Source organism: Rhinatrema bivittatum, chromosome 3 (genome assembly GCF_901001135.1).
Source record: "Rhinatrema bivittatum chromosome 3, aRhiBiv1.1, whole genome shotgun sequence".
Taxonomy (NCBI): Eukaryota; Metazoa; Chordata; class Amphibia; order Gymnophiona; family Rhinatrematidae; genus Rhinatrema; species Rhinatrema bivittatum.
Genome location: NC_042617.1, coordinates 517000591 through 517027049, shown reverse-complemented (window position 1 = coordinate 517027049; position 26459 = coordinate 517000591). Strand labels below are relative to the sequence as shown.

General features: G+C 45.9%; 1 protein-coding gene across 1 annotated transcript in view; it reads right to left on the bottom strand.

The window, feature by feature from the left end:
* The window catches only part of EPHX2 (epoxide hydrolase 2), a 277061-nt gene that overhangs the window by 88660 nt on the left and 161942 nt on the right, over nucleotides 1–26459 (bottom strand). The window contains exon 12 of the mRNA XM_029596221.1: nucleotides 10106–10217. Within this exon, the coding sequence (XP_029452081.1) occupies nucleotides 10106–10217 (112 nt within the window). The remainder of the gene's footprint in view (nucleotides 1–10105; nucleotides 10218–26459) is intronic.

Here is a 26459-nt window from a genome sequence, read left to right as displayed (position 1 = left end):
CGGATCCTCGTGGAGGTTGGGACCTTGCCGCAGCAGGTCCCTGTGTGGAGCCAGGGGTAGGGGGTTCCCTGCCGGTAGTCTTCTCATGTCTGCGTACCAGGGTCTTCTTGGCCAGTCCGGGACCACTAGAAGAACTAGGCCTCTGCGTCTCTGAATCCTGTGTACAACGGCGCCCAGCAGGGGCCATGGAAGAAAGGCGTATAGCAGGATTCCCTGAGGCCATGGCTGTACCAGGGCATCGATCCCCTGAGCCCGAGGATCCCGCCTGCGGCTGAAATATCTGGGTACTTGAGCGTTGGACCTGTCTGCTAAGAGGTCCATGGCTGGCGTCCCCCATTGATCCACAATCATCTGAAAGGCTGTGGGTGACAGCTGCCATTCCCCTGGGTGTAGGCTTTCTCTGCTGAGGAAGTCTGCCGTCGTGTTGTCCTTCCCGGCAATGTGAACGGCGGAGATGTCCTGGAGATTTGCTTCTGCCCAAATCATCAGGGGAGCTATTTCTAGGGACACTTGTTGGCTTCTGGTTCCGCCCTGACGATTGATGTATGCCACCGTGGTGGCATTGTCGGACATCACTCTGACCGCTCTGTCGCGAAGTCTGTGGGCAAATCGCAGGCACGCTAGCCTGACTGCCCGTGCCTCTAGTCTGTTGATGTTCCACCTCGACTCTTCTCTGGTCCACCGCCCTTGGGCGGTGAGTTCCTCGCAGTGTGCTCCTCATCTGTTCAGGCTGGCATCTGTGGTGAGCAGAATCCAGGTTGGGGAGGACATTCTTAACCCCTGGCTTATGTGGCCGGGCTGCGACCACCACCGTAGCTGATACCGCACTCTGGCCGGTAGAGGTAGGCGTACGGTGTAGTTCTGTGATCGTGGGCTCCATCGAGATAGAAGGGCGCGTTGTAATGGTCTCATATGAGCCCGCGCCCATGGGACCAGTTCCAGAGTGGATGCCATGAGGCTGAGGACCTGTAGGTAATCTCGAGCTGTGGGCCGGCTGGCGCTCAGCAGGGCCTGCAGATGACTCTGGAGCTTTGCTTTTCTCTTGGAGGTCAGGCTGACCTTGTCTTTTCGGGTGTCGAATCGGACCCCTAGGTATTCCAGTGACTGGGATGGCTGTAGGGAGCTCTTGTTTATGTTGACTACCCATCCGAGGCTTTCCAGAAGAGCTATAACTCTGTTGGTTGCCCGGCGGCTCTCTTCCGGTGACTTTGCCCTGATCAGCCAATCGTCCAGGTAGGGATGGCGAGGACCCACTGGTTCGAAGTGATCTCGACCCACCTGCGGTACAAGAGGGTTAGCCTGCCCCCTATGGCTGCTACCCTTGGATGGGTCGGCTGATTGTAATTGTGGGTTACGGCCGGGGCCAGAACCTGGGCCGGTTCTCTTCTTGTTGTGCTTGGTCCGAAAGGGCTGGTTCCTGGCCTGAGAACGAGGTGCTTGATAGCGAGTCTTGTAGGGGTTGAAGCGCTGAGAGTTTCTACCTCTGGATGGTCTAGAAACAGAACGCTGGCTCCTCCTTGACCTGTCTTCTGGTAGACGGGGTAATGGAGAGGCCCCCCATTTAGTAGCCCAGTTCTCGAGATTGCTGCCGAACAGTAGGGAACCCTTAAAGGGCATTCTTGTGAGTCGTGTCTTGGAGGACGAGTCGGCCGCCCAATGACGTAGCCAAAGCTGCCTCCTGGCTGCCACTGAAGAGGAGACTCCCTTGGCTGCCATACGGATGAGGTCGGAGGCCGCGTCAGTGAGAAACGCGAGAGCTGATTCCATGTCTGCTCCCTAGTGTTGTTTCTCACCTGTGATAAACAGGAGCACGTCACCACGGTGCAGCAAGTCGCGATTCGTAGGGACATGGCTGCTACCTCAAAAGCTTGTTTCAGGATGGTGTCCATGCGTCGGTCATGTGAGCCGGCTGGCGCAGGCCCTCTAACAGGGGGTTCATTTTAGGGTCCCCTGGGGTATCCTGGCCCGGAATGGCCAGTCCCGATAGGCACTGCGAGACCAGGCCTGAAAGATCTTCTTTCTGCAAGAAGCGCCTCATGGTCCGATATGGCTCTATCTCCGAGGGAAGATCACCCTCCTCGGGGGGCTCCTCACTTACCTGGGAGTAATCCGAATCCCCATAAGCGGGGCTGTCGGGTGGTGAGTGGCTGCGCCTAGGTCTCGAGGGTCCAGGGACCGGAGCAGCCGGAACGGGAGGACCCCTTCGAAGAGCAGACTGCATCTGGACAAAGGCGTGAATCCCTTTCAATAATTCCACCCAGGAAAGCGAAGCCAGATCTGGCCGCGCAACAGGTCTCTCAGGTTCCCTGGTTGTTCGCCGCGGCCCGCTAAGTCCGGTGTGCTCCCTGAGGAACCGCTGGGCTGGGGCCGGTCCTGTCCTGGGACTCCCATGGCCTCCTCACATTGGGTACATAGTGAGTCTGCATCCTCGCTCTGTGTGGCTCTGAGGTTGCATGCTGAGCAGAGGCTTAGAGCTTTCATGCCAGATTCTGGAGGTGCCGGCTCTGCGGCTGCATGGGCTCTCTTATGCTCCATTCGCCTGAAATTCGGTATCGCCCAATGATGTGCGTTCAACAAGTGCGCGTAACAGCCTGCGCCTAGACCGGGCGTTTTATAGATGTGCACCTATCCACGGGCGTCCTAACAATGTGTGCCTATCCACAGGCGTCTTAGCAACGTGCGCCGATCTACGGGCGGCTTATAAATGTGCGCCTATCCACGGGCGGCTTAGAAACGTGCGCCTATCCACGGGCGGCTTATAAACGTGCGCCTATCCACGGGCGGCTTATAAACGTGTGCCTATCGCGTGCGCTAACAACATGTGCCTATCGCGTGCGCCTATCGCGGGCGCTTAGCTTAGTAGCGTACGCCCATCGGCGAAGATGAGTAGGCAGGCAACAAAATGACGACCTCCTTGGCGTGCTGCCTCGTAGGCAGGCCCAGCGAATCCACACGTCCTCAGAGACCAAGTAAAGATATACACCTTACCTTGTCTTCGGCGCTTCCCGGCTGCCACCCGGGCGGTCTCCGGCTGCGGGGGGAGAGTACCTTCAACCGCCGTGCATAAGGAAGTGCGCCCGCTGCCTCCAAGCTGCGCCCGAACTCGCCTCGCTCGGGGGCCAAGCCGCGCCCGAGCCCTTCGCACTCGGGGGCTAGGTCCCTACCGCGAACCGGCCACCGGACCAAGGCACTTACTTCCGAGGGACCACGGAAGTCAGCTCGGGAAATTCAACTGGGTGAGTGACCGCCTGGTATCACCACAGGAGTGCGAGGCTCGTCTTCAGTAGGTTTCTTCGATGAATTTAGTCGTTAGAATTTGGAAACACGCTCAGCGAGCGTGAGGTAGCTCCAAACTGCTTTGGAGACTGAAATTACTGAATTGCTACACTTCCTGTGGGGGTATATGTACCCGTGCTGACGTCAGATCCGTCTCCAACTGCTAGCACGAGCACACAATACCCATTTGTTTTGAGTCCATCTGCTACACGCTAGGAAATACATGATTTATAAATTTAGTTTTTCCTTTGCTTACCTAGTGAGAAGTATGCCTGAACAGCAAACCAACATGGAGAAGGAAAATCCCCAGAAGCCTCTGCTATTCTTTAGCCTGCCTGGGCTGAATGAACTCTGAGTGACTTTCTGAGCATGACTTGCAGAATGTCCCTGACAGGTAGACAAGCTTGCACCAGAAAGGTGAGGGCCTATTCATTGGGTCACAAAGAAGAACCAACGGCGGGAGCTTTAGGCACTATTCTGTTAAAATCTCACTGGACAAGATAATTAACAGAACAAAGGATTATTTGGAGAGAGAGGGCAAATGGGCTACGCCTGGAAAAACTACTCAGGGCAGTTCAGGGATAGGTTGTCATGTCAACAGCATGATGTGACTCTGTAAATGAGTCTTTGGGCAGTCACGTAAGTCTAGAAGCTTCGACAATATTGTATGTTATCTATAAAAGAAGGGTCACTTCCTGTATCCAACGAGATGCTGTCAGATTGTAAGACTAAGGTCACCCAGTACCCAGCATCTCCCAAGAACACTTATATTGCCTAATAAAATACTTTATACCTTTTACTGAGTCTAAGTGTTCTTGTGTCCCTGGCCCTAAGCACAGAGTATTATTTACACTAGTTCAATGGTAACCTCCCATTTCATATAATGGAAGAGATTATTCTGCTTTACAAATGTTTTTTAAATTTGTGTTTTGAAGGATTTTTTTTAAATTAGTTCACTGCTAAAATCAGGTTTATTTGAATTTTTTTTTTTTTTACTTTGCTGAAATGCTCAAGGCAATATACCAAAACAAATAGATTTACAAAGAACATAAATTTCATCATAAATCCAGTCCTAAATTTCAGCCTGCTTGTCTGACATTGCCACCTGAATGTCTCACCGTCAGCTTAAAATTACATGGCCATGACAGAATTTCTCAACTTCTCTGAAACCTGTTTCCCCTATTTCCCCTTTTTCTGTCTGTAGCTGGCACTCTCATTCCCCAGGTTCTCTCAGCCCATAACTTTTGGGTCATCTTTGATGCACCTCGCTTCTCTACGCATATCCAAAACACTGCTAAAGCATGTTGATACTTTCTCCATAACAATCACTATCATCATCTGTCTCTTCCTTCTGAGCATGCTACCAAAATACTAATCCAATCTAGTCATCTTCTGCTTAGACTACTGCAATTTGCTCATTGCTGGCCTCCCACTGAGCAGTCTTTCTCCACTGCAATCTATTCAAAATTCAGCTGCATGACTTAGGGGTAGATTTTAAAAGGTGTGCGGTGATGAGATTGGGGCGGACATTCCTACCCCCTACCCTAACCTCTCTTTCCCTTCCCCTCTCCCTACCTACCCTCTAAATCCCTTTTTTTCACCTTTTTTTCTTCAAGTTACTTCAGGGCCCGACCTGAAGTAATTTGCATGCGCCAGCAGCTGGTCAGCATGTGAGGCTCTGGGACAGCGATGAATGGCGTTGTACCAGCCCGCTCTCCCTGGCCTGTCTATTTGTCAGGGCCCAGATACTCCAGGACCAGAGATGGCTGCAGGCTGCTCTCGGCTAAGTTCACTATCCCCCCAGGTGCTGCAATAACTGAACCACCCTGATGGTCACCACTCAGCACTCTTCCAACAACTTGGCTCTGATTAGCCAATCATCCAAGTACAGCTGAACCATAATGCCCTCCTTACTGAGGGCTGCGGCCGTGACTACCATCACTATGGAAAAAGTCCTGGGTGCTGTGGCCAAACCAAAGGGCAATGCTTGGAATTGGTAGTGCTGACCTAACACTGCAAAGCACAGATATCACTGATACTGCTTGTGAATTGGAATACGAAAGAAGCTTCCAAAAGTTCCAGAGAAGTGAGAATTTCTCCTTTCTTCACTGCTAAGATCACCGATCTTAATGCTTCCATCTGAAAATGGGTAACCCAGACGGCCCAATTGACCCCCTTGAGGTCCAGAATAGGTTGAAACAAACCCTCTTGGAATAGTGCCTCTGCCCTCCTGATCCTTTGCTTTAGAGTGAGCAACCATTGCAGCATGCACTGGACCACTGACCTCTTTTCTATAGAGTTGCAGGGGGAAATCATAAAAGTGTCAAAGAGGATGGATAAGTTACAAAGCGTATCTGTCGTGCACCATTCCAAAACCCACTGGTCAGAAGTGATGTGGGTCTACCTCCGATAAAATTGTTAGGTCAGCCTATCTCCAGCCAGAGGATGGGCCCCCAAAATCTTCATTGGGAGGAAAGCAGCGTTTCAGAGCTGGAGGCACCATCTTTGCCTGGCTTCCTTGGCTGAAAGGGACTGAGAACTCCCAAATGTCAGACCTCTGATGCAGCGAAAATGCCAAGAGCTCCGAAATCACCCCTTGGCTTGAGAAAACCAGGGAGTCTACTTATCATCTGGAAACCAAGGAAATTTCGACTCTATATCGATCCGCCATCTTCTTTAATTTCTCCCCAAACAAGCAGCACCCCTTAAAAGGTAACTTTGCAAGGTTCGATTTTGAAATAGTATCAGCACACCAGTTCTGTAGCCACAGGAGCCTTTGGGCTGCAATCACCGAAGCCACCCCTCGAGCCACTGTGTGCACCAAATCATAGCTAGCATCCACAAGGAAGACAGCTTCCAGCTCCAGATATGGACCATTCTCTCCCAGAGCTTCCTGCGCCTCCTGGGCTAACTGCAACATGGTTCTGGCCACCATACAACAACAAGCGGAGATTTGGAGATTTATGGCCATCCCTTCAAAGGCCTACTTCAAAATAGCCTCAATCTTCCAATCTTGAGCGTTTTTTAAAGCTGTACCTCCTTCCACAGATTGGTGGTCCGCTTCATCACAGCACAGACTAATGCATCCACTTAGGAAATCTGAGTTGCTCCCTCGTTTTAAGGTCCATAGGATACAATCCCTCTAAGGAGTATCCTTTAAAATTAGCCTGAGGTGCGCTTCATTCCAAATCTATTAGCTCCTGGATGGCCTCATGCAGAGGAAAAAACCAGGATGCCTTGCACAAGCTCATTATTACAGGGTTTCACTTTGGATCTTTGGCCACTGCTGGCAAGATCTATTCACACCCAAGGGTTTTCAAGATCTGTAAAATTAAACAGACATCTCGTCCCTGTGAAAAAGCCACAGCATTGTTCTATGAGGCTCAGCATCTGGGGCAATCTCCCCCTCTTCCAATAATGGATCGTCGGGATCCCCCCAAGGATTCTGACTCACCATGTGAGTCTCCTGAAGGATCCCTATCCTCGCCTTCTTCTCCCTCTGTCTGCTACCTTCTCTTCTTCCTCTGGTAGGAGACACAGACTCCCTGGAGTGCTTTTCTAGGTCCTAAGGAGGGAGACTTCTGAAGCGGGCAATCCCTAGCCTCTTCCCGGGGAAGTCCTTGTCCCTGAAAGAATGCATGGTGATCCTTAAATAAATTCCACCCATGAAAATGGCAGAAAGATCCAACCTCAGGGGTAGACAAAATCCTCTCGGAGCCCACTCCTGAAGAGATTGTCAGGAGAGGGGGCAAGGAAAATTCCTCAGCTGCTCTGATAGGAGCTGCCGCCACAACCGCTGCCTGAAAAGTGGGGGCCTCTGAGGATCCTGCAGCAATAAACTCCCTGTAGAGATATCCCCCTGGGCTTCCATACACTTTTGACATACACTGAGGGGCCTCATGGGATTAAGGACCCTCATATGGTGGGCTAAGCAGATGCAAAGCTTCTTCCAGGACTGCTTCCCCGATGCCATGTCACACTCTTTCTCTTCCTCTGAAAGCTGAGCAAACATAACCCGCCGCGTGACTTGGCAGTTCCTGCCAATCAAAATGGTGCCTGCCACATGTGGCTTTGCTGCTGAAACTTTGCTGGTTCTAAAATTAACCCCGCAACCCTCCTGAATTGTGCAAAAGATTGCACCGGCACCCGCTCCAGCACTGCTCGACATATGTGGTTTTTTTTTGTTTTTTTTAATAAACTTTCCACAGAGAAAACCAGCAAAATAAGAAAGAAAATCAAGGAAAAGAAAGAGTAGAGGGGAGAAAGCAGGACCAGACAGAGAAGACTACTATGCAGTAGGGCTGTCTCCTGAGATTAGTTCTCAGACACTCAAACTGAGGGAAGGAGCTACTGCTTTGACCACAGGAGGTCAAACTGGCCTTTTCAGACCAGGCAGGCCAAGATCAACAAGCACAGATGCTTGTCCACCACCTGCTGGAGACAGAGAAAAACTGGCTGGCTGGTGCCTGAGCAAAGCTATAAAAGGGTGACATCAACGAGTCTTTGTTCTCCGTCTCTACCTGCTGGAATGCACAACCCACTGCTGTGGACTAGCAGCTTGCCTGGATGAAGAGAAATGTTGGGTTTTCCCTACTGGACTACAAATTTGGCTGGGCTGACTGATGACAGAAAATTCCTTCCAAGAGGAAGCTGATATTAGTGAATCCAACCATCAGGAAAGGCACAGGTAATCCAGGCAGAAGACAAGGCACAGGTAATCCAGGCAGAAACTGACATATACAGCTACTTATGGAGAAAAGACAACAGGAGCATATATTTTTACTGTTGACCGGATCTCCGTAGTGTTTTTATTCTATCTTCTGCTTCAGAAAATTGTCTTAATTTTTTTGCTCTGCTTTTCCTCCTCTTAGCATTCCTGTAAACTCAGTTTATGAGAGGAACTATGCACCCCACCCCCCACATCCTCACACACACACAGTCCTGTGGAAGAAAAGAAAGTGGCCCCAAATGGGTAGTGAGGAGAAGGTGCCTTAGAAGCTGCACTGAGAAACCTACACCACAGTTTACAATTTATAAAAAAAAGCACAACCCCACATTCTAACACACAGATCGATACTGTAACGTGCGGTTGAAGATTTCCCGTCTGTAAGCCGCTGTGAGCGCACAATTCGGACGCGTAAGGCGATCCTGCGATACAGTCTCCAGTTTCACGCGTCCTTAGCGCTTCTTAAAACAGACGCATAACCCTTTCCGCACCCAGCATGTATATGATATGTAAATGAACGAATTAGCTGTTTAATGAAGGAATTAGCTATTCCCCTCAGATACTGTGACGCGCGCTCAGATTATCTCCTTTGTAACCCGCTATTTTGCCGCGTCCTTAACCTGTTAGTTTACCGCCTACCCTCTACTTGGTGTTAGTGTGGTGTTCGAAAATTAAAACGGGAATAAAGTGTAAAAAATGGGGGTAAAACCAAAGGGAGTAAAGTGTAAAAAACCATGGACGACCTCCATATTAACATTGCAGCGTAAGTTGTTTATATATATGTATAAATACCTGTCACTTTCCGAATCCCCCAGGCGTGCGGTCATCGAAGCGGTGGCGGTGGGAGCCGGAGGGCGGGTGGGCGCGCGTTGGATCCAGGCAGCGGCGGGAGCCGGCGGGCGGGTGGGCACCCGTTCATCCAGGCAGCGGCGGCGGTGGGAGCCGGCGGGCGGGTGGGCGCGTGTTGGATCCAGGCGGCGGCGGGAGCCGGCGGGCGGGTGGGCGCGCGTTGGATCCAGGCGGCGGTGGGAGCCGGCGGGCGTGCATTCATCCAGGCAGAGGGAGCCGGCGGCGAAAGCGGCCTCCGGCAGCCCCCGCCGGCAGTGAATGAATGCACGCCTGTTTACGCCCGTGCGATTTCGGCGCTCAAGGCGTGACGTCACGACACTTGATGTCACGGCATGTGACTGCCTTGAGCGCCGAAATCGCTCGGGCGTAAACAGGTGTGCATTCATTCACTGCCGGCGGGGGCTGCCGGAGGCCGCTTTCGCCGCCGGCTCCCTCCGCCTGGATGAATGCACGCCCACCCGCCCGCGGCCTGGATCGAACACGCGCCCACCCGCCTGCCGGCTCCCACCACCGCCTGGATCGAACGCGCGCCCACCCGCCCGCCGGCTCCCGCTGCCGCCGCCTGGATGAACGGGCGCCCGCCGCCGCCTCGATGACCGCACACCTGGGGGATTCGGAAAGTGACAGGAAAGTGACAGGTATTTATACATATATATAAACAACTTACGCTGCAATGTTAATTTGGAGGTCGTCCATATTTTTTACACTTTATTCCCGTTTTAATTTTCGTCCTGCGCCTTGCTTCGGGAGGGGGGAACCATCCACTTCCTGGTGCCTGTCATTTCAAATGACATTTGAAATGACAGGTACCAGCGCACCCAGGATACTGTATAGGCGCTGTATTAGCGCCTATACAGTAAAATGGGTTGCGCGGGCCTAACGCTTCGCCTAACGCTTCGCAGACGCGCATGCATTTGCATGCAATTTGAAGAGAGTATAAGCGGTAGGTGAAGAGAACTGTGCGTGTGGGGAACGAGGGTGCACCTGGCACTGCCGCACTCTTTCTAACGCGGCATAACTGTATCGACCTGGCCCCAAATGGGTAGTGAGGAGAAGGTGCCTTAGAAGCTGCACTGAGAGACCTACACCACAGTTTACAATTTATAAAAAAAAGCACAACCCCACATTCTAACACACTGAGGCCATCCCTAGCAATCATAAGAGGGCTGAAACCTGCATATTTATTGTAAATTCCACTTGAACATTTGATGATTTATTGTACTTGTTTAGAAGTATGTATGTGCTCATACTCACGGGTTTTTGGAAGTAAAACTGATAATCAAAGATGGGGTTCTTTTTCATCTTCTCTACAGCATTGACTTTTGGATCAGTGGCAAAGAAGGGTGTATTTATCCCTGCCACTGCTCTAAAAAAACAATTAGAAGAACAAGGTATAATAAGTGTAATAATTGCATTTTAGCATAGAAATATAGTACATAATGGCATACAAATGTCAATTGGCCTATCCAGTCTGATCAGCTATTCTACTCCGTTAACGATATAGCTCAGTTGCCAGCCATAGAAACTTTACCAATTCTCAAAAAAGAACATAATCGTCATATGGGGTCAGACTAAGCCCAGCATCCTGTTTCCAACAGTGGCGCATCCAAGTCACAAGTACCCCAACTTTAAATAGATTTCAAGATACTATTGTTTATTAATTAATAGCAGTTTATGGATTTTTCCTCTAGGAACTTATTCAAACCCAGTTATACTAACTGCCATAACCAAATCCTCTGGGATTTCCTCTGCGTGAAAAATAATTTTCTTTGATTTGTTTTAAATAAGCTGCTTGCTAACTTCATAGAGTGCCCCCTAGTCCTATTATCTGAGAGAGTAAATAACCACTTTAATCGGCTAGGCTTGGTTTTCCCCAAGTCTATCTGATTAATAACAGAACAGCGGTCTGGTAATTGGGCGTGTTACAAATTGCTGTAGAGTTATGAACTCTTCCACTAGAAACGTGCCCAAATCTTTTTTAAACCCAGATTTGATTTGATTTGATTTACATTCTGCCTTTCAGCAACCTCAAAATGGATTACATTCAAGTACTGTATGTATTTATGATAATTTACCTTACCAAATCCTCTGGCAATGAATTTCAGAGCTTAATTGTGTATTGAGTGAAAACATATTTTCTACAATTTGTTTTAAATGTGGTACTTAACTTTATAGAGCGACCCTAGTTTATTTTTTGAAAGCATAAACAACTGATTTGTATTTACCAATTCCATTTCACTCATGACGTTATAGACCTCTATCATACTCCTTTATCATTTTGGTTGCCCTTCTCTGAACCTTTCCTAGTTCTACTATATTCTTTTTGAGATGTGGCAACTTGAATTGCATACAATATTCTATGTGCAGTTGCATCATGGAGGGATACAGAGGCATTATAACATTCTCCATTCCTTTCCTACTAATTCCTAACATTTTGTTTGCTTTTTTTTTTTTTTTGACAGCCACCATATAGATCTTTTTCCTGGGTGGAAACTCCCAATATGGAACCTAACAACATATAACCAGTTTGGATTATTTTTCCAATGTATTTTAATGTAGACAAGTGCATCATTTTGCACTTGTCTACATTAAATTTCATCTGCCATTTTGATGCCCAGTCTACCAGTCTTGCAAGGTCTTCCTGCAATTTCTCACAATCCACTTGTGATTTAACAACTTGGAATAATTTTGTGCCATCTGCAAATCTGATTGCCTCACTTGTTCCTTTTTCCAGATCATTTATAAATATGTTAAAAAGCACCAATCCTAGTAAAGATCCTTTCCTCCATCAAGAAAAAACTGACCAGTCAGTTCTTACTATCTTTTATAACCAGTTCACAATCCACAATAGGACACTGCTTCCTATCCCGTGATATTTTAATTTCCTGAGGAGTCTATTGAGGGACTTTGTTAAATACCTTCTGAAAATCCAGATACAATATTTAAACCAGTTGCTCAGATGTAGCTGATGACAACATGAGGAGCGGAACAATGATCTTTAATGCGATCCTGTGTTTCTTTCACTTTCGCTACAAAATGATTATGCCCTGTGCATGAAGCATCTGCAAGTTTTTCGTAAACATCTTCGCAAAAACCTGAATGCATATCTTCTGACTCCAATGGCTATTTCAGATGCTTTGGAAGATGTATCAGAAGCATCAAAGCTGATCTAGGGCCTGATGCACTAAGGCTTTCCTCCCATTTTGCATCTATGGGGAAAGACCTTTATGAATCAAATTCCTAATTAGGCATTTCCCACATTCTTCCTCCTCCTGAAGTACAGGAGCAAAACGATCCATGGAGTCAGAAAGAAGCTGCTGGGTTAAGTTTTGGAACTTTTGAAAGTTGTTATACATATTTTGAACCATATATAGCTGATCAGCAGCTATCCTACATATTAACACAACCGAATCTAAAAACTTCGCTGTCATGGTATTGTTGTGAATGACGTAAGCATGAGCCCCTTTTTCTGTGGCATAGTTGGCGCAACCTTGTGGGCAGGGCCCCCAGGTCTGTGCTAACTGGCAAATGGGTGTTTAAGCGGGCAGGCTAAGGCAAAGTCCAGGATTCAGGGAAAGCGGCTAGCCAGGCATGGTCGGAGTCCAAAACAAAGTCAGAACCGGAGACCAGACTGAAGGCAAGACTGGTCGAGAACAAGGCTGAAGCGACAAGGCTGCAATAAAGCAAGGCTGGATAACAGCAACCAAAAGCAAGGGACCTGTTGCCAAGGTAGTTCTGAATTGCACAGCTGGGGTTTAAATACCAGACTGTGAAATATCATCAGGAGGTGATGGGGACCTTTGTTCCTGCCGCAGGGCCTTTATAGTTTGGGCGTGCCTAGAAGCAGGCAGAAGCGATGGCGGCGGCATTTTTGCCCGAGGAGCGGCAGCATTTGGCTGATGGTGCTGGGTAAGTGGGGGCCGTCCCAAGAGAGGCAGACGTAACAGGTATTTAGTAACATGGCATCTTTTCTTAGGGAGTTATTAGAAAGTGTTTTGGAACATTTGGCTTTTTTGAAAGCTGATTCCTCTACTATGAAATCATGCAGGAGCTGTACCTTTTGAAAACCAGGACAAGGCTGAACCTTGTATCTGAGATCTAATTTTTTTGCTACTGGCAACATGGGTGTTACCTACCTGTAACAAGGGTTCTCTGAGGACAGCCAGATGTCAGTCCTCATACATGGGTGACAGCAGATGGAGCCCAGCTTGGACCTTTGATATCAAAGCTTCTAGAAGTTTTGAGCCTCAGTCTAATATACAGTTACTATTTGGGAAAAACTCCAAGGGGAGGTGGGAGGGTTTTCTGAGGATTATCATCTTGCTGGCCTTGAGAATTTCTATTACAGGTAACTCATTCCATTTTTTATAAGGGCAAGTAGAATGGCAGTCATCACACATGAGCACTCAAGATATAGGCTGCCACAAACAAAAAAGGGAAAACCCAAACGCAAAACAGTGCCAGCTGGCTAGACTGCTTTTGGTGGCAACAGGTCATCCTAATGTTTTTTTTGGCAGTTTGTAACCAAAACAGTCTAAAGGAGGAATGAAATTGGATTCTATACATCAGAGACTCCATATTTATTTATTTATTTATTTATTTATTTGTATTTTTCTATACCGGCATTCACGGAGTTCGTATCATGTCGGTTTACATAAAACAAGGGGTGAGAAATACATTATAACGTAAATAACTAATAACATAAGAGTATACATTAAAAAGTAAAACAAGTGCATGGAAGAAAAAAGTTACAATAAAACGGGGGTCATTCTAACTGGGATTAGAGTTAGAGGAAAGATAAAAAATTTAACGAGAAGTAAAACATTGTAATGATTGGTAGATAGAGACTGTTTCAGTTTAATAGGAAATGTTCAGTAATGCTGCATTTGATGGTAGTGAATCTTTAAGGGTCCGGAAATGCTTTCATTATTATTTATTATTTATTATTTATTATTATTATTATTTCATTATATATGCTTTCCATATAACAGACTATTGAGTTAGGAGTCCCTATCGAAATGGTAGGGAGATGTGAACATGTGGAGAGAACTCCACGTTGCAGTTTTGCAAATCTCCTCCATGGAGGCAGATCTCTGGTGGGCTACCACCATAGCCAGGGCTCCTACACTGCAAGCCTGGACACATCTCACCAGATCCAGGCCTGTCTGGGTGTTACAGGAGATGACAACCAGCTAGCCAAATATAAACAGAAACTTGGCTACATTAATTCCAGGCTTACTGGTGTCAAATGAATCAAAAACTGGGTGGACTATCTGAGGGCTTCACGCCGCTTCAGATAGAAGACTAGGGTTGCCTTGCAATCTAAATGCAATGTCTATTCACCTTGGCAGACTGACATAAGTGTTGATCCAGCTAACTTGCTCAACCAGATAGTGGCTGAATATGGATCCCTATATGTAAGGTAGATAAGTCAGTAGGGCCTGAAGCTCACTGACTTCACATGCCAAAGTGACTGCCCCCCAAAATATTACCTTACAGGTCAGGTACTTCTGTTCACAAGAGTTCAGAAGTTCGAAAGGAGCTTTCATCAATTGAGTGAGTACTATGTTCAGAGCCCATGACATAGTGGGAGGCTTGATGGGAGACTTCAAGTGAAGCAAGCCCCGTATAAAATGGACAACCAAAGGCTGCACGGAGATGGATTTACCTTCTACATGTTGGTGATAAAGTGTCAGTTCTACTGAGGTGATGCCCGAGTTGATTCTCAACTCTATTCAGAGAGACGTAGAAGGTATTCAAGCAGTTTTTGTATGAAACAGGAGAAAGGATCACCGGACATATTCAGGGGTTGCATGGCTACTCTTTCAACTTCCATGCTGTAAGAGCCAGATCATCAATGCTGGAGTGGTATAGCAGCCCTTGATCCTGAGTGATCAGTGTTTTGGAACAGCCCAACCTGAATGGATCTCTAATGGACCTTTACCAGAGGAACAGGAACCAAATTTGACTTGGCTAACAGGGAGCAATGAGGATCATAGTTCCCCCTGTTTCCTCTGAGTTTCCATAAGGACTTGTGACCAGAGGAGAGGGTACAGAAGGCCCTAACTCTGATCTTAGGCAAACACACTCAAGGCTAGTTGCCTTGCCATGTGCTTCTCTTTTGTAACAGAGGGGGACATTTCTGTTCAGAGGAGATACAGCACATGGGTGTGGTTCACATGTGAAACATCTGGTCTGCTACTCCTCTATCCAGGGATCATAAGAGGGTTCCAAGATTGACTTAAGTTGTCTACCAGTATAGTCTTCTCGCTTACCAGATACATGACCCTTAAGACATCTCTGTCAGAGGTTGCCCAGTGCCACATCTGGAAAGTTTCCTGCCACAGGAAATATGAACCCATTCCTCCTTGCTTGTTGAGGTAGAACATAGCTACTGAAATATCTGTTTGGCCAACGAATTTGTCCTTGATCCATCTAAGCTTGAAACCTTCAGAGTATATCTACTGCCCTTAAAGTGAGAAAATTTATTTGATGAAATTCCTCCTAAGCAGACCAAAGACCCTGCATGCAGAGCCCTTTTATACAAGTCCCCCAATTCAGGTTCATTTATTTATTTAAAAACATTTCTATACCGTCGTTAAGAAGTATACCATCACAACTGTTTACACTGAGGCACATATATATATCTTAGAAAGAATTATAAGTTAATACTATATATAGGAAGTGCCATTAATGTCCAGTAACAGTTTCGTAATAAAGACTATTTGTAGAATGTTAAAGAACTTGTCCTTTTCTATGCTTCTCAGTTTTAATTGCATATATAACTCTAATGGAATGTATGTTTTGTTTTAATAAAACATGTTTATTGAGCAGAAAATGGTGCTGCGTTCTGAAGTTCCGCTGTCTGAATTCATATTTCACTATCCACCGCTCTCTTTGTAAAATGCTTGCTTGAAAAGCCAGGTTTTTAAGCCCTTTTTGAATAGTTTAAAATCTCTCTGTAGTCTAATTTCTAAGGGCATGGGTGTTCCATAGTATTGGTCCGGCTAAGGAGAGGGCCCGTTCTCTAACTTGGGTCAGTCTAGCTGTTTTAACAGAGGGGATGGTTAGGAGTGCTTTGTTGGCAGATCTGAGGTTTCTATGTGGGAAATTTATTTATTTATTTAAAGAGTTTATTGTAAACCGGCATGATGTGATACTTATCACGAATGCCGGTATAGAAAAAACTCAAATAAATAAATAAGTTCAGTTTATGAGTTCTTTCTTATTTACGAAAAGCATAGATGTGATGAATTTCAATTAGTCATGAGGTTGTATTGGAGGGCGGGGATGTTTAGATGATCCTTTGGGTGGATTGGTATGCTTTGTTGAACAACCAAGTTTTTAACTCTTTTTTTTTTTTTTTTTTAAAAGGTTTTTAGGTTTTCTTGAATTCTTAGCTTAGTCGGGAGAGAGTTCCAAAGTTTTGGGCTACCAAGGGAGATTGCTCTATTTTAGGTAGAGGTTACTCCCATGCACTCTTCATTTCCATCATCTAGCCTTTAGGGATCCACAGTGTTTATCCCATGCCCCTTTGAATTTTTTCACTGTTTTTGTCTTCACCACCTCCTTCGGAAGGGCATTCCAGGCATTCACCACCCTCTCCATTAAGAAATATGTCCTGACATTGGTTCTGAGTCGTCATCCCTGGATTTTAATTTCTTGATCCCTAGTTCTATTGCTTTCTTTCCAACAGAAAAGATTTGTCAATTGTGCATCATTAAAACCTTTCAGGTATCTGAAGGTCTGTATCATAGCTGATCTCATGGCTGAATACAAAGAGTTCACCAAGAACATGTTTCACAGTCCTTGACCAGGGGTCTCTTATTACAGTGTGATGTGCTAACAGATGTTTTATAGGGAACAATTACATTCCCTTCTCTTCTGTGTGAATAGCAGTCTCATGAAGTTGCCAAAATCATCACAAGGCTAAAGACTCCAACTTTGTCTTGCTTTAGATCTGTACTTATGGTTCAGCCTATGTACATAGCAGTAGGTCTCAAGTTCAATGATGCATATCCTTGTTTAGGGTCACTGGTGTTTCTCCTATACTTTTATCCTTGGTGAACTGGGTTGGATCCCCATGGGCCTCCAAGCGAGAGGAAAATTCCTCCTGTAGAAGTTTCTGATGCTGAGTGGCTGCTCAAGTGCTTTTAGTGGACGATTTGGAACAGTATCCAATAGGCATATGCTCCTCCCTGGCCATGGATAGTAGGTCTGGAGCAGCAATGAAAAGAGGGCAGTGGCCTAATCACCATGCCACCATTTCCTTGACCCTACTTGCCAATGAGATTCTATTATAGTTGTATTTGCCAACTTGCAAGACAGCTCCGCAACTCAGCTTCACATCTTTCATGGCAGGAAGACTGTCAATCTGGAAAATATAAAAAATCTGGCATACAACAAAAAAATTAAGGTAATGATTAAAGTGACATTTTTTTAAACTACTTTCTTATTTCTATTGTTATGCCTCTAGGAGGCACTACTGCAAGTTACTCTGTGGAATAATAGTGCACAACAGAGCAAAGCAGGAATGCCGATAGATAATATAAGGCAAATAAAAAAAATGCTTTCCTGTATTCTTCTTCTGGCTTTTCTTGCTTTCTATAATAAACAGTATTATTGAGAAATATAAAGGCTGTGAGTGCTTTCTATAACAAGCCAGCCAGCGCAGCGAAGCCCCTGAGTGCCACGAGCCTCAGGCAGTAAATTGGGAACTTCTTGTGAGGTAAGAAAGGTAACAACTAGAAAAGTCCCTGCCCTGGAGGTGAGGCAGGTAGGGAACTTGGAAGTCGCTGAGACAGCCCCCGGGATTTCAACATATTGGTGCCATGACTCTGATGATTTAAGGCAGCTGCTGAACTTGCTGACGAAATGACAGTTGCAATCACTGGGGTAAGTTTCAGTTTTGTTTTAATATTTTATATTATGATTAATTCATGCGCTCTACTTATTAGTTTAGTGAGTAATCTTTTGCATTTCTTACTTAAAATGAGACCGTTTTGTTCAGAGAGGGCTGCCCCCGTCCCGGCAGTGGCACAAACACCTACATGCTGATCTCGTACATTGTGAGATCTGCATAGAGAAAGTGCTACTCTTGCACATTCCGAAAGATTAGACAGAACCACAGAAATGTAAAAAGTGGTCGGACCAGGGTACGGGGGTATAGGTTGTTGAGTTATGGAGGAGAAGGGAGTTCATGAAAATAGGTCAAGGGCGTGGCCTGCTTTGTGAGTGGGGTTAGTTATGATTTGATGGAGGTCCATCGCATTGAAGGATGAAAAGAGCGACTCGCAGCTGTGAGTGAGGGGAAACAAGTCAATACCCTTGCTTATTCACAGGTAGGGTTATTGTTGTTTGAGTTCGTGGTGTTATTACTGTTATGTTACGATGGGATTGCAGTATAGATTTTTAGTGTCTTTTTTGTGGGGTTGTGTGTTAGTTCACATGCTCTCACTGGCTCCCTCACAACCTCTGAGCCTCTCTCATTCCTCTGCTGCCACTGTCACTGCTGCTGCGTGGCTATTGGGGAGGTGCTGATTGCTGCTACTGGCACTGAAGCCCATTCTGCTGCCTCCTCTGTGCAGGCCCCGTGGGCTTCCAGTTCCTCCATGCTGATCTCGTACATTGTGAGATCTGCATAGAGAAAGTGCTACTCTTGCACATTCCGAAAGATTACATGTGCCAATCAGTAAAAAGTAATTTATTTTTTTTTTACATTTGCTGTCTGATCTTAGTTTTCTAATCGGTTGGTCACAGGCTTTTTTTTCCCACCTTCCATTTCTTATTTTTTTTGCCAATTCCTTTTATATTACCTTTTTTTCTATTTTTTCTCTCTGTCTTCTTCCCTCAAACACACAGTCAGGTTCTCATTCTCACATGCTTTCTCTCTCTCTTTCACACACCACTCACTCTCACATGCTCTCTCTCATACAATCATTCATACACAGTCTCTCACTGGCACATGCTGTCTGAGTCTCACACACACACAGGCTCTCTCTCACTCCCACATGCTGTCTTGCTCAAGCACAGACTCTCATTGTCACATGCTCTCTCTCATACAATCATTCATACACACAGTCTCTCACTGGCACATGCTGCCTGAGTCTCATACACACACAGGCTTTCTCTCACTTCCACATGCTGTCTTGCTCAAACACAGGCTCTCATAGTCACATGCTGTCTCTCTCACACACACAGAGGCTCTCACATGCTGTCTCTGCAAACATTCAGGTCTTCACTCCCACACACAGTCTCTCAACTCATCTCATACACTCACACATACACACTCTACAAACCCTCAGCCTCTCTCACCCCTCTGGGCCTCCTCTTCACGGACCATTGCAGGCTGGGCTCTGCAGCGGCCCTGGTCTTCTCGGGCCGCGCTGCTCCTCTTCTGCATGTGGCTGATGCTCCTCCTCCTTCCTCCCATGCAGCTCCGGCAACATTTTGCTTCCGGGGCCGCGCAGGCAGGAAGGAGGAGGAGCACCTGCACGTTTAGACGCGACTGTTTTCTTCGGGCCGTGGTGACGTGAGCTCCACCACGGCCCTGCTGATCTTCTTGCTGTGTGTATCCGGCACACAGCACAGCAGTAGTTCACCGCTCAGCCGCGACGTGCTAATTGGCTTTTCGGGTCGTGCCTCCTCCCTTTTGGGGAGGAGGCACGACCCGAAGGAGGGTGAAGAAGGGTTGATAAGCAATCTCTCAATACGAAATATAAGCACATGGGCAGAGAAGATGGGACTCAAACCCTCTATTGATTACCTGGTTCTCAATGCCATAACTAGAAAGACCTGTTACCCCACTGCTCCTCACTTCATAACTGGTTGGCCACCTGCAAGGTGTCAAAATCTTCACCAAGCTGGATTTAAAAGGAGCTTATAATTTAATTTGCATCAGATAAGGGGACAAATGGAAGACCGCCTTCAATACTCGAGACAAGCACTACGAATATCTCATGTCCTTTGAGCTTTGTAATGCTCCAGTCATGTTTCAAAATACGTTGAATGAAATCTTTCGAGATCTCCTCTATTCCTACGTAGTGGTATATTTGGATTGCATCCTTATCTACTCGCAAGTCCCTGGTGTCACACCAGCAACATATTAAACAAATAATCCAACAACTTCAAGAAATGTCTCTGAACAAGCGCAGTTTCCTTTTCCGAGCTATATTATTTTTTGGACTGGCTTCCTGATGGATCACACTAAGCAGAAAGTCATTCTAAACTGCTGGCCCTAGCCAGTCTGTCTCTGCACCCTGCAATGCTTCCTGGGCTTCACTATTACCGTTAATTTATTCCTGGGTATTCCACTCTTGCAGTGCCCCTCACTGCCTTGACCAGAAAATGCAATGACACTCAAAATTGGCTCAAGGAAGCTATCAATGCCTTCCAGGCTCTTAAATACACCATCTCTCAAGGTCCCTGCCTGCAACATCTGGACCCTGATCATCTCTTCGTGCTAGAGGTAGATGCCTCTACCCTTGGGGTCGGGATTGTCCTCAGCCAACAAAACACTGAAGAGAGCCTCCTGCCATGCACCTCCTCCTCTAAGAAGTTTTCCCCAGCAAAGAGGAACTACACAATTGGGGATCATGAGTTCCTGGCAGTGAAGTTGCCATTGGAAGAATGGCAGCACCTCCTTGAGAGTGCCAAGCATCGGATCAAGATCTACACAGACCAGAAAAATCTGAAGTATCTTCAGCAAGCTCAACAAGTTAACCCCAGACAGACCTACTGGCCTCTCCTATTATTGATTCAATTTTGAGCTCTGCTACCAACCAATGTCCAAGAATCAGAGAGAACATGCTCTCTCTTATTCCTTCCAAATGGAAGATACCACTGAGGCTCCTCGACACATCATTGTATCCTGCGAGAATCAGTCGCATCAGCTACACAGATTTCCCCAGGGAAAAACAGTAGCGCCCAAAACACTTTGGGCACAAGTGTAAAAATGGCCTCATGACTATCACCTGGCAGGACATTCCAGAGTAACCAGTACTCTCGAACTCCTCCAATGCCTTTATTGATGGCCACAGTAAAGATGGATGTAAAGAAATATGTGGAATCCTACCCCGTTTGTGTGCAGCATAAATCTGCTCATGCCAGACCTTGGGGAATGTTACAGCTGTGGATTTCCCCCTCTCACACGGCTCCACTGCGATATGGTTTGTAGTGCATACATTTTCCAATATAGCACATTTCATATCACTCCCTGGATTACTTTCTGCTCCTGAGCTGGCCCACCTGCAACAGTGCCACCTGTTCATCCAGCATGTCTTCAGGTTACACGGATTACCCTCTCATATCCTATCTGATTGGGGCATCCAGCTTACGGCCCGTTATAGGAAGGGACTCTGCCAGAAATTTGGCATCACCTTGGACTTTACATCCGCCTACCATCCACAAGGCAATAGGCAAATAGAGAATGTATCAGGACATCAATACCTTTCTCCGCCTATATTTCAACGAATGACAAGATTGGCCACTTTGCTACCATGGGCAGAGTTCTCACATAATCATGTGAGTAGTATCACTGGCTCCTCCCGTTTCAAGTGATCTACCGCAGGCATCCTGGGGTCCCTCCACCTCTTCCTCTCTATGTGTTCTGTCCAGCAGCCTGCCTTACAGAACAGGAACTCCAAGACCACTTGGCCCGCACTAATCAACTATTCATCAAGGCTGCTGATGAAGCAAAAAAACAAGCAGATGCCCAATGTAGATCAGCTCCACAATTCCAAATGGGGGATCTGGTACGGCTCAGTGCCCAGCACCTATGTCTTCACATTCCCTCTCTCCAGCTGGCTCCTTGCTTTATAGATCCCTTCCCAGTCTTGCATCAAATAGGTCCAGTGATGTATCAACTCAAACTTCCAACCACTTTGAGGGTACACATCATATTCCATGTCTCTTTGAAGCCACTGGTTCTTTCCTGGCCATCCCCAAGACATTCCAAACCTACAGACATTTCCTCTGAAGAGGATATTCAGTATGATGTTCAGGAAATTCTAGATTCTCGTACACAATGCAATAAATCACATAAATGAATAAAAAAACCCAAATAAATTGGAGTATCTCATCACATGGAAACACTACAGACCAGAAGTGAATTCCTGGGAACCTGCAACCAATCTCAATGCACCTCTTCTGGTGAAAGAGTTCTACCAGCAAATCCCCTCTAGGCCGAAACCTCAAACTTTCGAGGGAGGCCTAAGAGGGGGTACTCTTACATTTGCTTGCTTGTGGGACAACCCCGTGACCCTGTGCACTTACCCCTAAATACCACCTCACACACATGGCATGGGCACCACTGCCATGCCAGCTCTGCTCCCTTTAGGCGTGCATATACACCAGCCTCTGGATCTTAAAGAGAATGAGATAGGAAACAGACTGCGGTGCCCCTGGATGACATCTTCAGAATGGCATCTGTCATTTTCTCCACACTGCCAGAATATCCTATGGGTGACACCATAGTGAAGTGTGCTAAGGTGATTTCAATTTTGATAGGAAAACTAATAGTAACAAAATTCAAATTTTGTTTTTGTTTTTTTTAAGAGACTCAGAAAGAGAAAAATGCTTTAGTAAAAAAAAAATATATATATAGAATAACTGAAAAGCTGACAAACAGCTAGAGAGAATCAAAATTAGTCCCTTTCACACAAACAGAAGAAAAAAAGACAGAAGAAACTCATGAGACAGGAAAACCTTCTTGCGTTTTCTGCATAAGTGCTTTTCCGCATCAGCGCCATTGGATGGCATCACCCACCTGTTTACTGTCCCACTTCTCCATAAAGAATTTCCTACAAACTTTGTGGACTCTACTAGTCATTTTATCTTCAGAACAGACTCCCTTCACCACCACATGATGAATTGTTGCTCAATCAGTTCCTTAACCCTGTTAAACCTTGGCCTACTCCTATACCATCTAGCTTGCTTATTAGTCTTCTGTGCCTAACAGGGTAAAGAAAACCACTAAAATTCAGATAGACAATATTTACTTCACGTCCCTGATCCACTACTTTTGTCACCTAGTTAAAAAAAACTAATTTTCTCTGACAGGATCTTCCTTTCATGAAACCATGTTGTCTGCTGCCCTGTAATTTACTATTTTCAAGGTGCTGCACTTTTTTTTTTTTGTTTTTTGTATTGCTTCCATGGTTTTGTCCACTACTGATATCACACTAATGGATCTGTAGTTGCATGCTTCCTTGTCCAAATGTCTTTGCTAGAATTCGACCACTAACTGCAGAGCATTCTGTAATGCTTAATCAGCGAGGTCTACTACTAGGCAGGAAAATAATTTCAGGCTATGATTAGTGACATGGCAAAACGATATTTATTTAGAAAGACTTTTTATAAAATCTGTTGCATTTCAAATATATCATTGAGTACAGTAGCTTAGGCTGTAAAAACAAGGAGGCCAATTTTCAAAGGGTTTAGGTTCCTAACTTTTAGAATTAGGCTCCTAAGGCTGTGTTCCTAAATTTAGGCACCTAGTTTCACTAGGAATTAGGTAATTACAAGGGGTGGAGTTAAGGCAGACAAAGTTTGGAGCTTTGCACTGATTTTCAAAACTAGACACTTAATTTAGGGGTTTAATTCTAGCAGGCCTAAATTTAGGACCCTCATTTTTAAGCTCCTAAATTTATGTGAATTTTCAGCTGAAAACTTTGGCCCTTGATATGTGTGAGAACCAACATGGAGACGGCAACTGACCCAGAATCCTCTGCTATCTTAGCTTTTCTGGCTATGTGAACTTCAAATGTCTTACTGAGCCTGACCTGGAGGAATTCCAAGGACATCTGGACAGCAGTTGAAGCTGCTAATACTTTGTGATGCCTAATTATAGGGTCACAAAAGCAGAAGGAAACGGTTGGAACTTCAGGCTAGACTATCACACTACATGGGCATCTGTAAACACAGCCTAAGATGTGATAATTGCCCTGACCAACAAGATTCTAACAGAACAAAGGACTATCTACAGAGTGATGGTAAATGGGCCCCACCTTGGAGAAATAATCAGGGTAGTTTAGGGATAATATCATGCTGTTGACATGACAATCAATGTAAATTATTCTCTGGGTAGTCAAGCACTTTTAGACATTCTAACCTAGTACTGTATTGTATTTTACGTATAAAAGAAGCAGCAGTTCATGTATACAACAAGATGCTGGTGGTCAGTTTGTCAGATAAGTGGCATCAGCATCTCCCAAGAATACTTATATTGATCAATAAAAATTATACTTTCTACAAAATCAAAGTGTTCTTGTATCCCTGGGTAAGCATCATAAAGAATGGCTTGGTGCTTAACACCCTTAAGTTCAGCTGAAATTAGGTGCCAAACTTCATGACTAAGCTAGGGTATTTTTCCCTGAGAGAAGCCATGGTAAATGACAAAGTCATGGTAAGTGACACTGCCACTATGTGACCCCTGTGGTAGTTTTCCCCATGAGAAAATATCGCAGCCATAGTATTTTCCCATGGGGGAAAAATACCGTGGCAGCAAAAGTCCCCCAAAAAACATGCAATGATGGCCTCAGGACTGTGGGTCCACCATTGCTTAAAGGGGCCAACGGCTCCCAGTAAGGCCCCCCTCCCCTGAGAATAATGCAAAATCCCGTGGGGTCTGCACAGAACCCTTGTCCTACCCCACCACCACCCTTGCAGGTGGCCCATTCTGTAATAAAAAAAAAAAAACAAAAAAAAAACAACTTTTGAAGATCAGTGCAAGCCCTGCCCCCTGATTCCAACCCCCTCCTTCAATAAAAAAAAACATCCAGCCCTTGGATTCTGCATTACTCTCAGAGAAGGGTGAAGGCTTACTCCAGACCATTAGACCCTTTAAGGCTAAGCCCTGGGATCATCGAACCTCTGGAATTGTAGCTAACTTCAAATCAAATAATGCAACTTGTGAACTATTTGGCACGTTGCATTATTTGGATTTGCATAGTTTAAGGTAATTGGCAAACATTTGCATGCTAATCAGTTCATTTAAGTATGTGCACTGCCATTGCTAGAATAACACGAGATATTTCAAATATCTTGCATTATCCCTGCATTAAGCCAGGGGTCAGGGCTTGCACCATCAGAAAGACAGCCTAATGTAGCTTAGGGAATATAAGCCTCTTGAGTACTTAGGAGCCTAAATTTAGGAGCCCAGCTTTTATGAGTATCTGCCCCAAAGTTTAAGAAAGTTTGCTTAATGCACACAATTCAGAGAGGTGTGGTACATGATAGATAAGTAAACACTTACCTAACTCTCTCAGGGTTAAAAAGGGCCAGGTTCCATGTCAGAGAACCACCCCAGTCATGGCCAATAAATGTAGCCTGTGAAATTCCCTATGGAAATGAGTGGGAAAAACCAAAAGTGATCAGAAAAAGAAGTGCAGTTAATAAATCACATAGTGAGATATCCTATGCAGTGTGAAGGAAATGCACTGTACTCATTTCCCCATCTTTAATCCAGCTAAGAACTGTATTCATGCAAACCAGTCTCAAATGTTACTAAAAATCATTCAGTAAATATAAACATGTAACATGCTAAGATAATTTAAACATGTTCCTGGTGTACTTGACACACTTGTGAGAATCAACCTAATAAACGAAGCTTGATCGATGTGCCGCACGTCGGTCTCAGCGAGCGTCAGCTGAATATCAACATGGCGGCGTCGAGCGGCAGCCAGGTGCGGCAGCCAGTAGTGAGGAAGGAGAGAGAGAGGGGGAGGGGACTGAGTGAGAGGGAGGGAGTGGGAGGGAGGAGAGAGTGTGGGTGGGAGGAGGGAGGAGAGAGTGGGAGGGAGGGAGGAGGAGAGGGAGGGAGAGGTGGGGAGGAGTGAGGGGGGAGGCAGAATGAGGGGGAGGTGAGAGACAGAGGGATGTGAGTAAGTGGAAGGGTAAGAAGTTGTGGAGCAGAGAAAAAGGGAGTGAAGGAGGGCTGAGGGAGAGGGGATGGGATTGAGAGAGAGCGTGGGGAGTGACTGAGGGAAGGGGAGGAAGGTGAGAGTGAGGGGAGGGAGGCAGTGGGAGACAGAGGGTGAGTAAGGCTGAGTGGAGGGAAGGGGATGAGTGAACGAGGGGAAGGGGGAGTGAGGGAGAAAAAGTGTAGAAGGGTGCTGTGTTCGAAAATGGACTGAAAAAAATTAATGTAGCCCGTTTTTAACGGCTTAATGGCTTGTTAAGAAATAATATACAACACACAAGTCTTTCTGAAAATTACCTCCATAGATTTCATCTAGTTTTGGCAAATCTATATAAATAAAAATGTTAAATAGTTTGTACCAAATCGCTAATCTCAGCAACCACTTAACAGATCGCGTTCAAATTTGGACACAGTTTCACCTCACATATGGGAAGGATCTTCTTCACTTACTTACATATATGTCACACCGGGGGCTGGTAAAAACTTTTAAAATTTGGTTCCACAAAACAGCGACATCTGGTGGATGTAAGCGGAAGCTCTTACACCTTACACAAATGCTCACATCCCACACACGTGACCAATGTTTGCGATTCACACACCCTCCGAGCAGACACAAAACCACCCTCCTCACACCCTGCCCCCCGCATGCCAGTGCATGCCAGTGTACTTATTCACACACCCTCAAAAAAA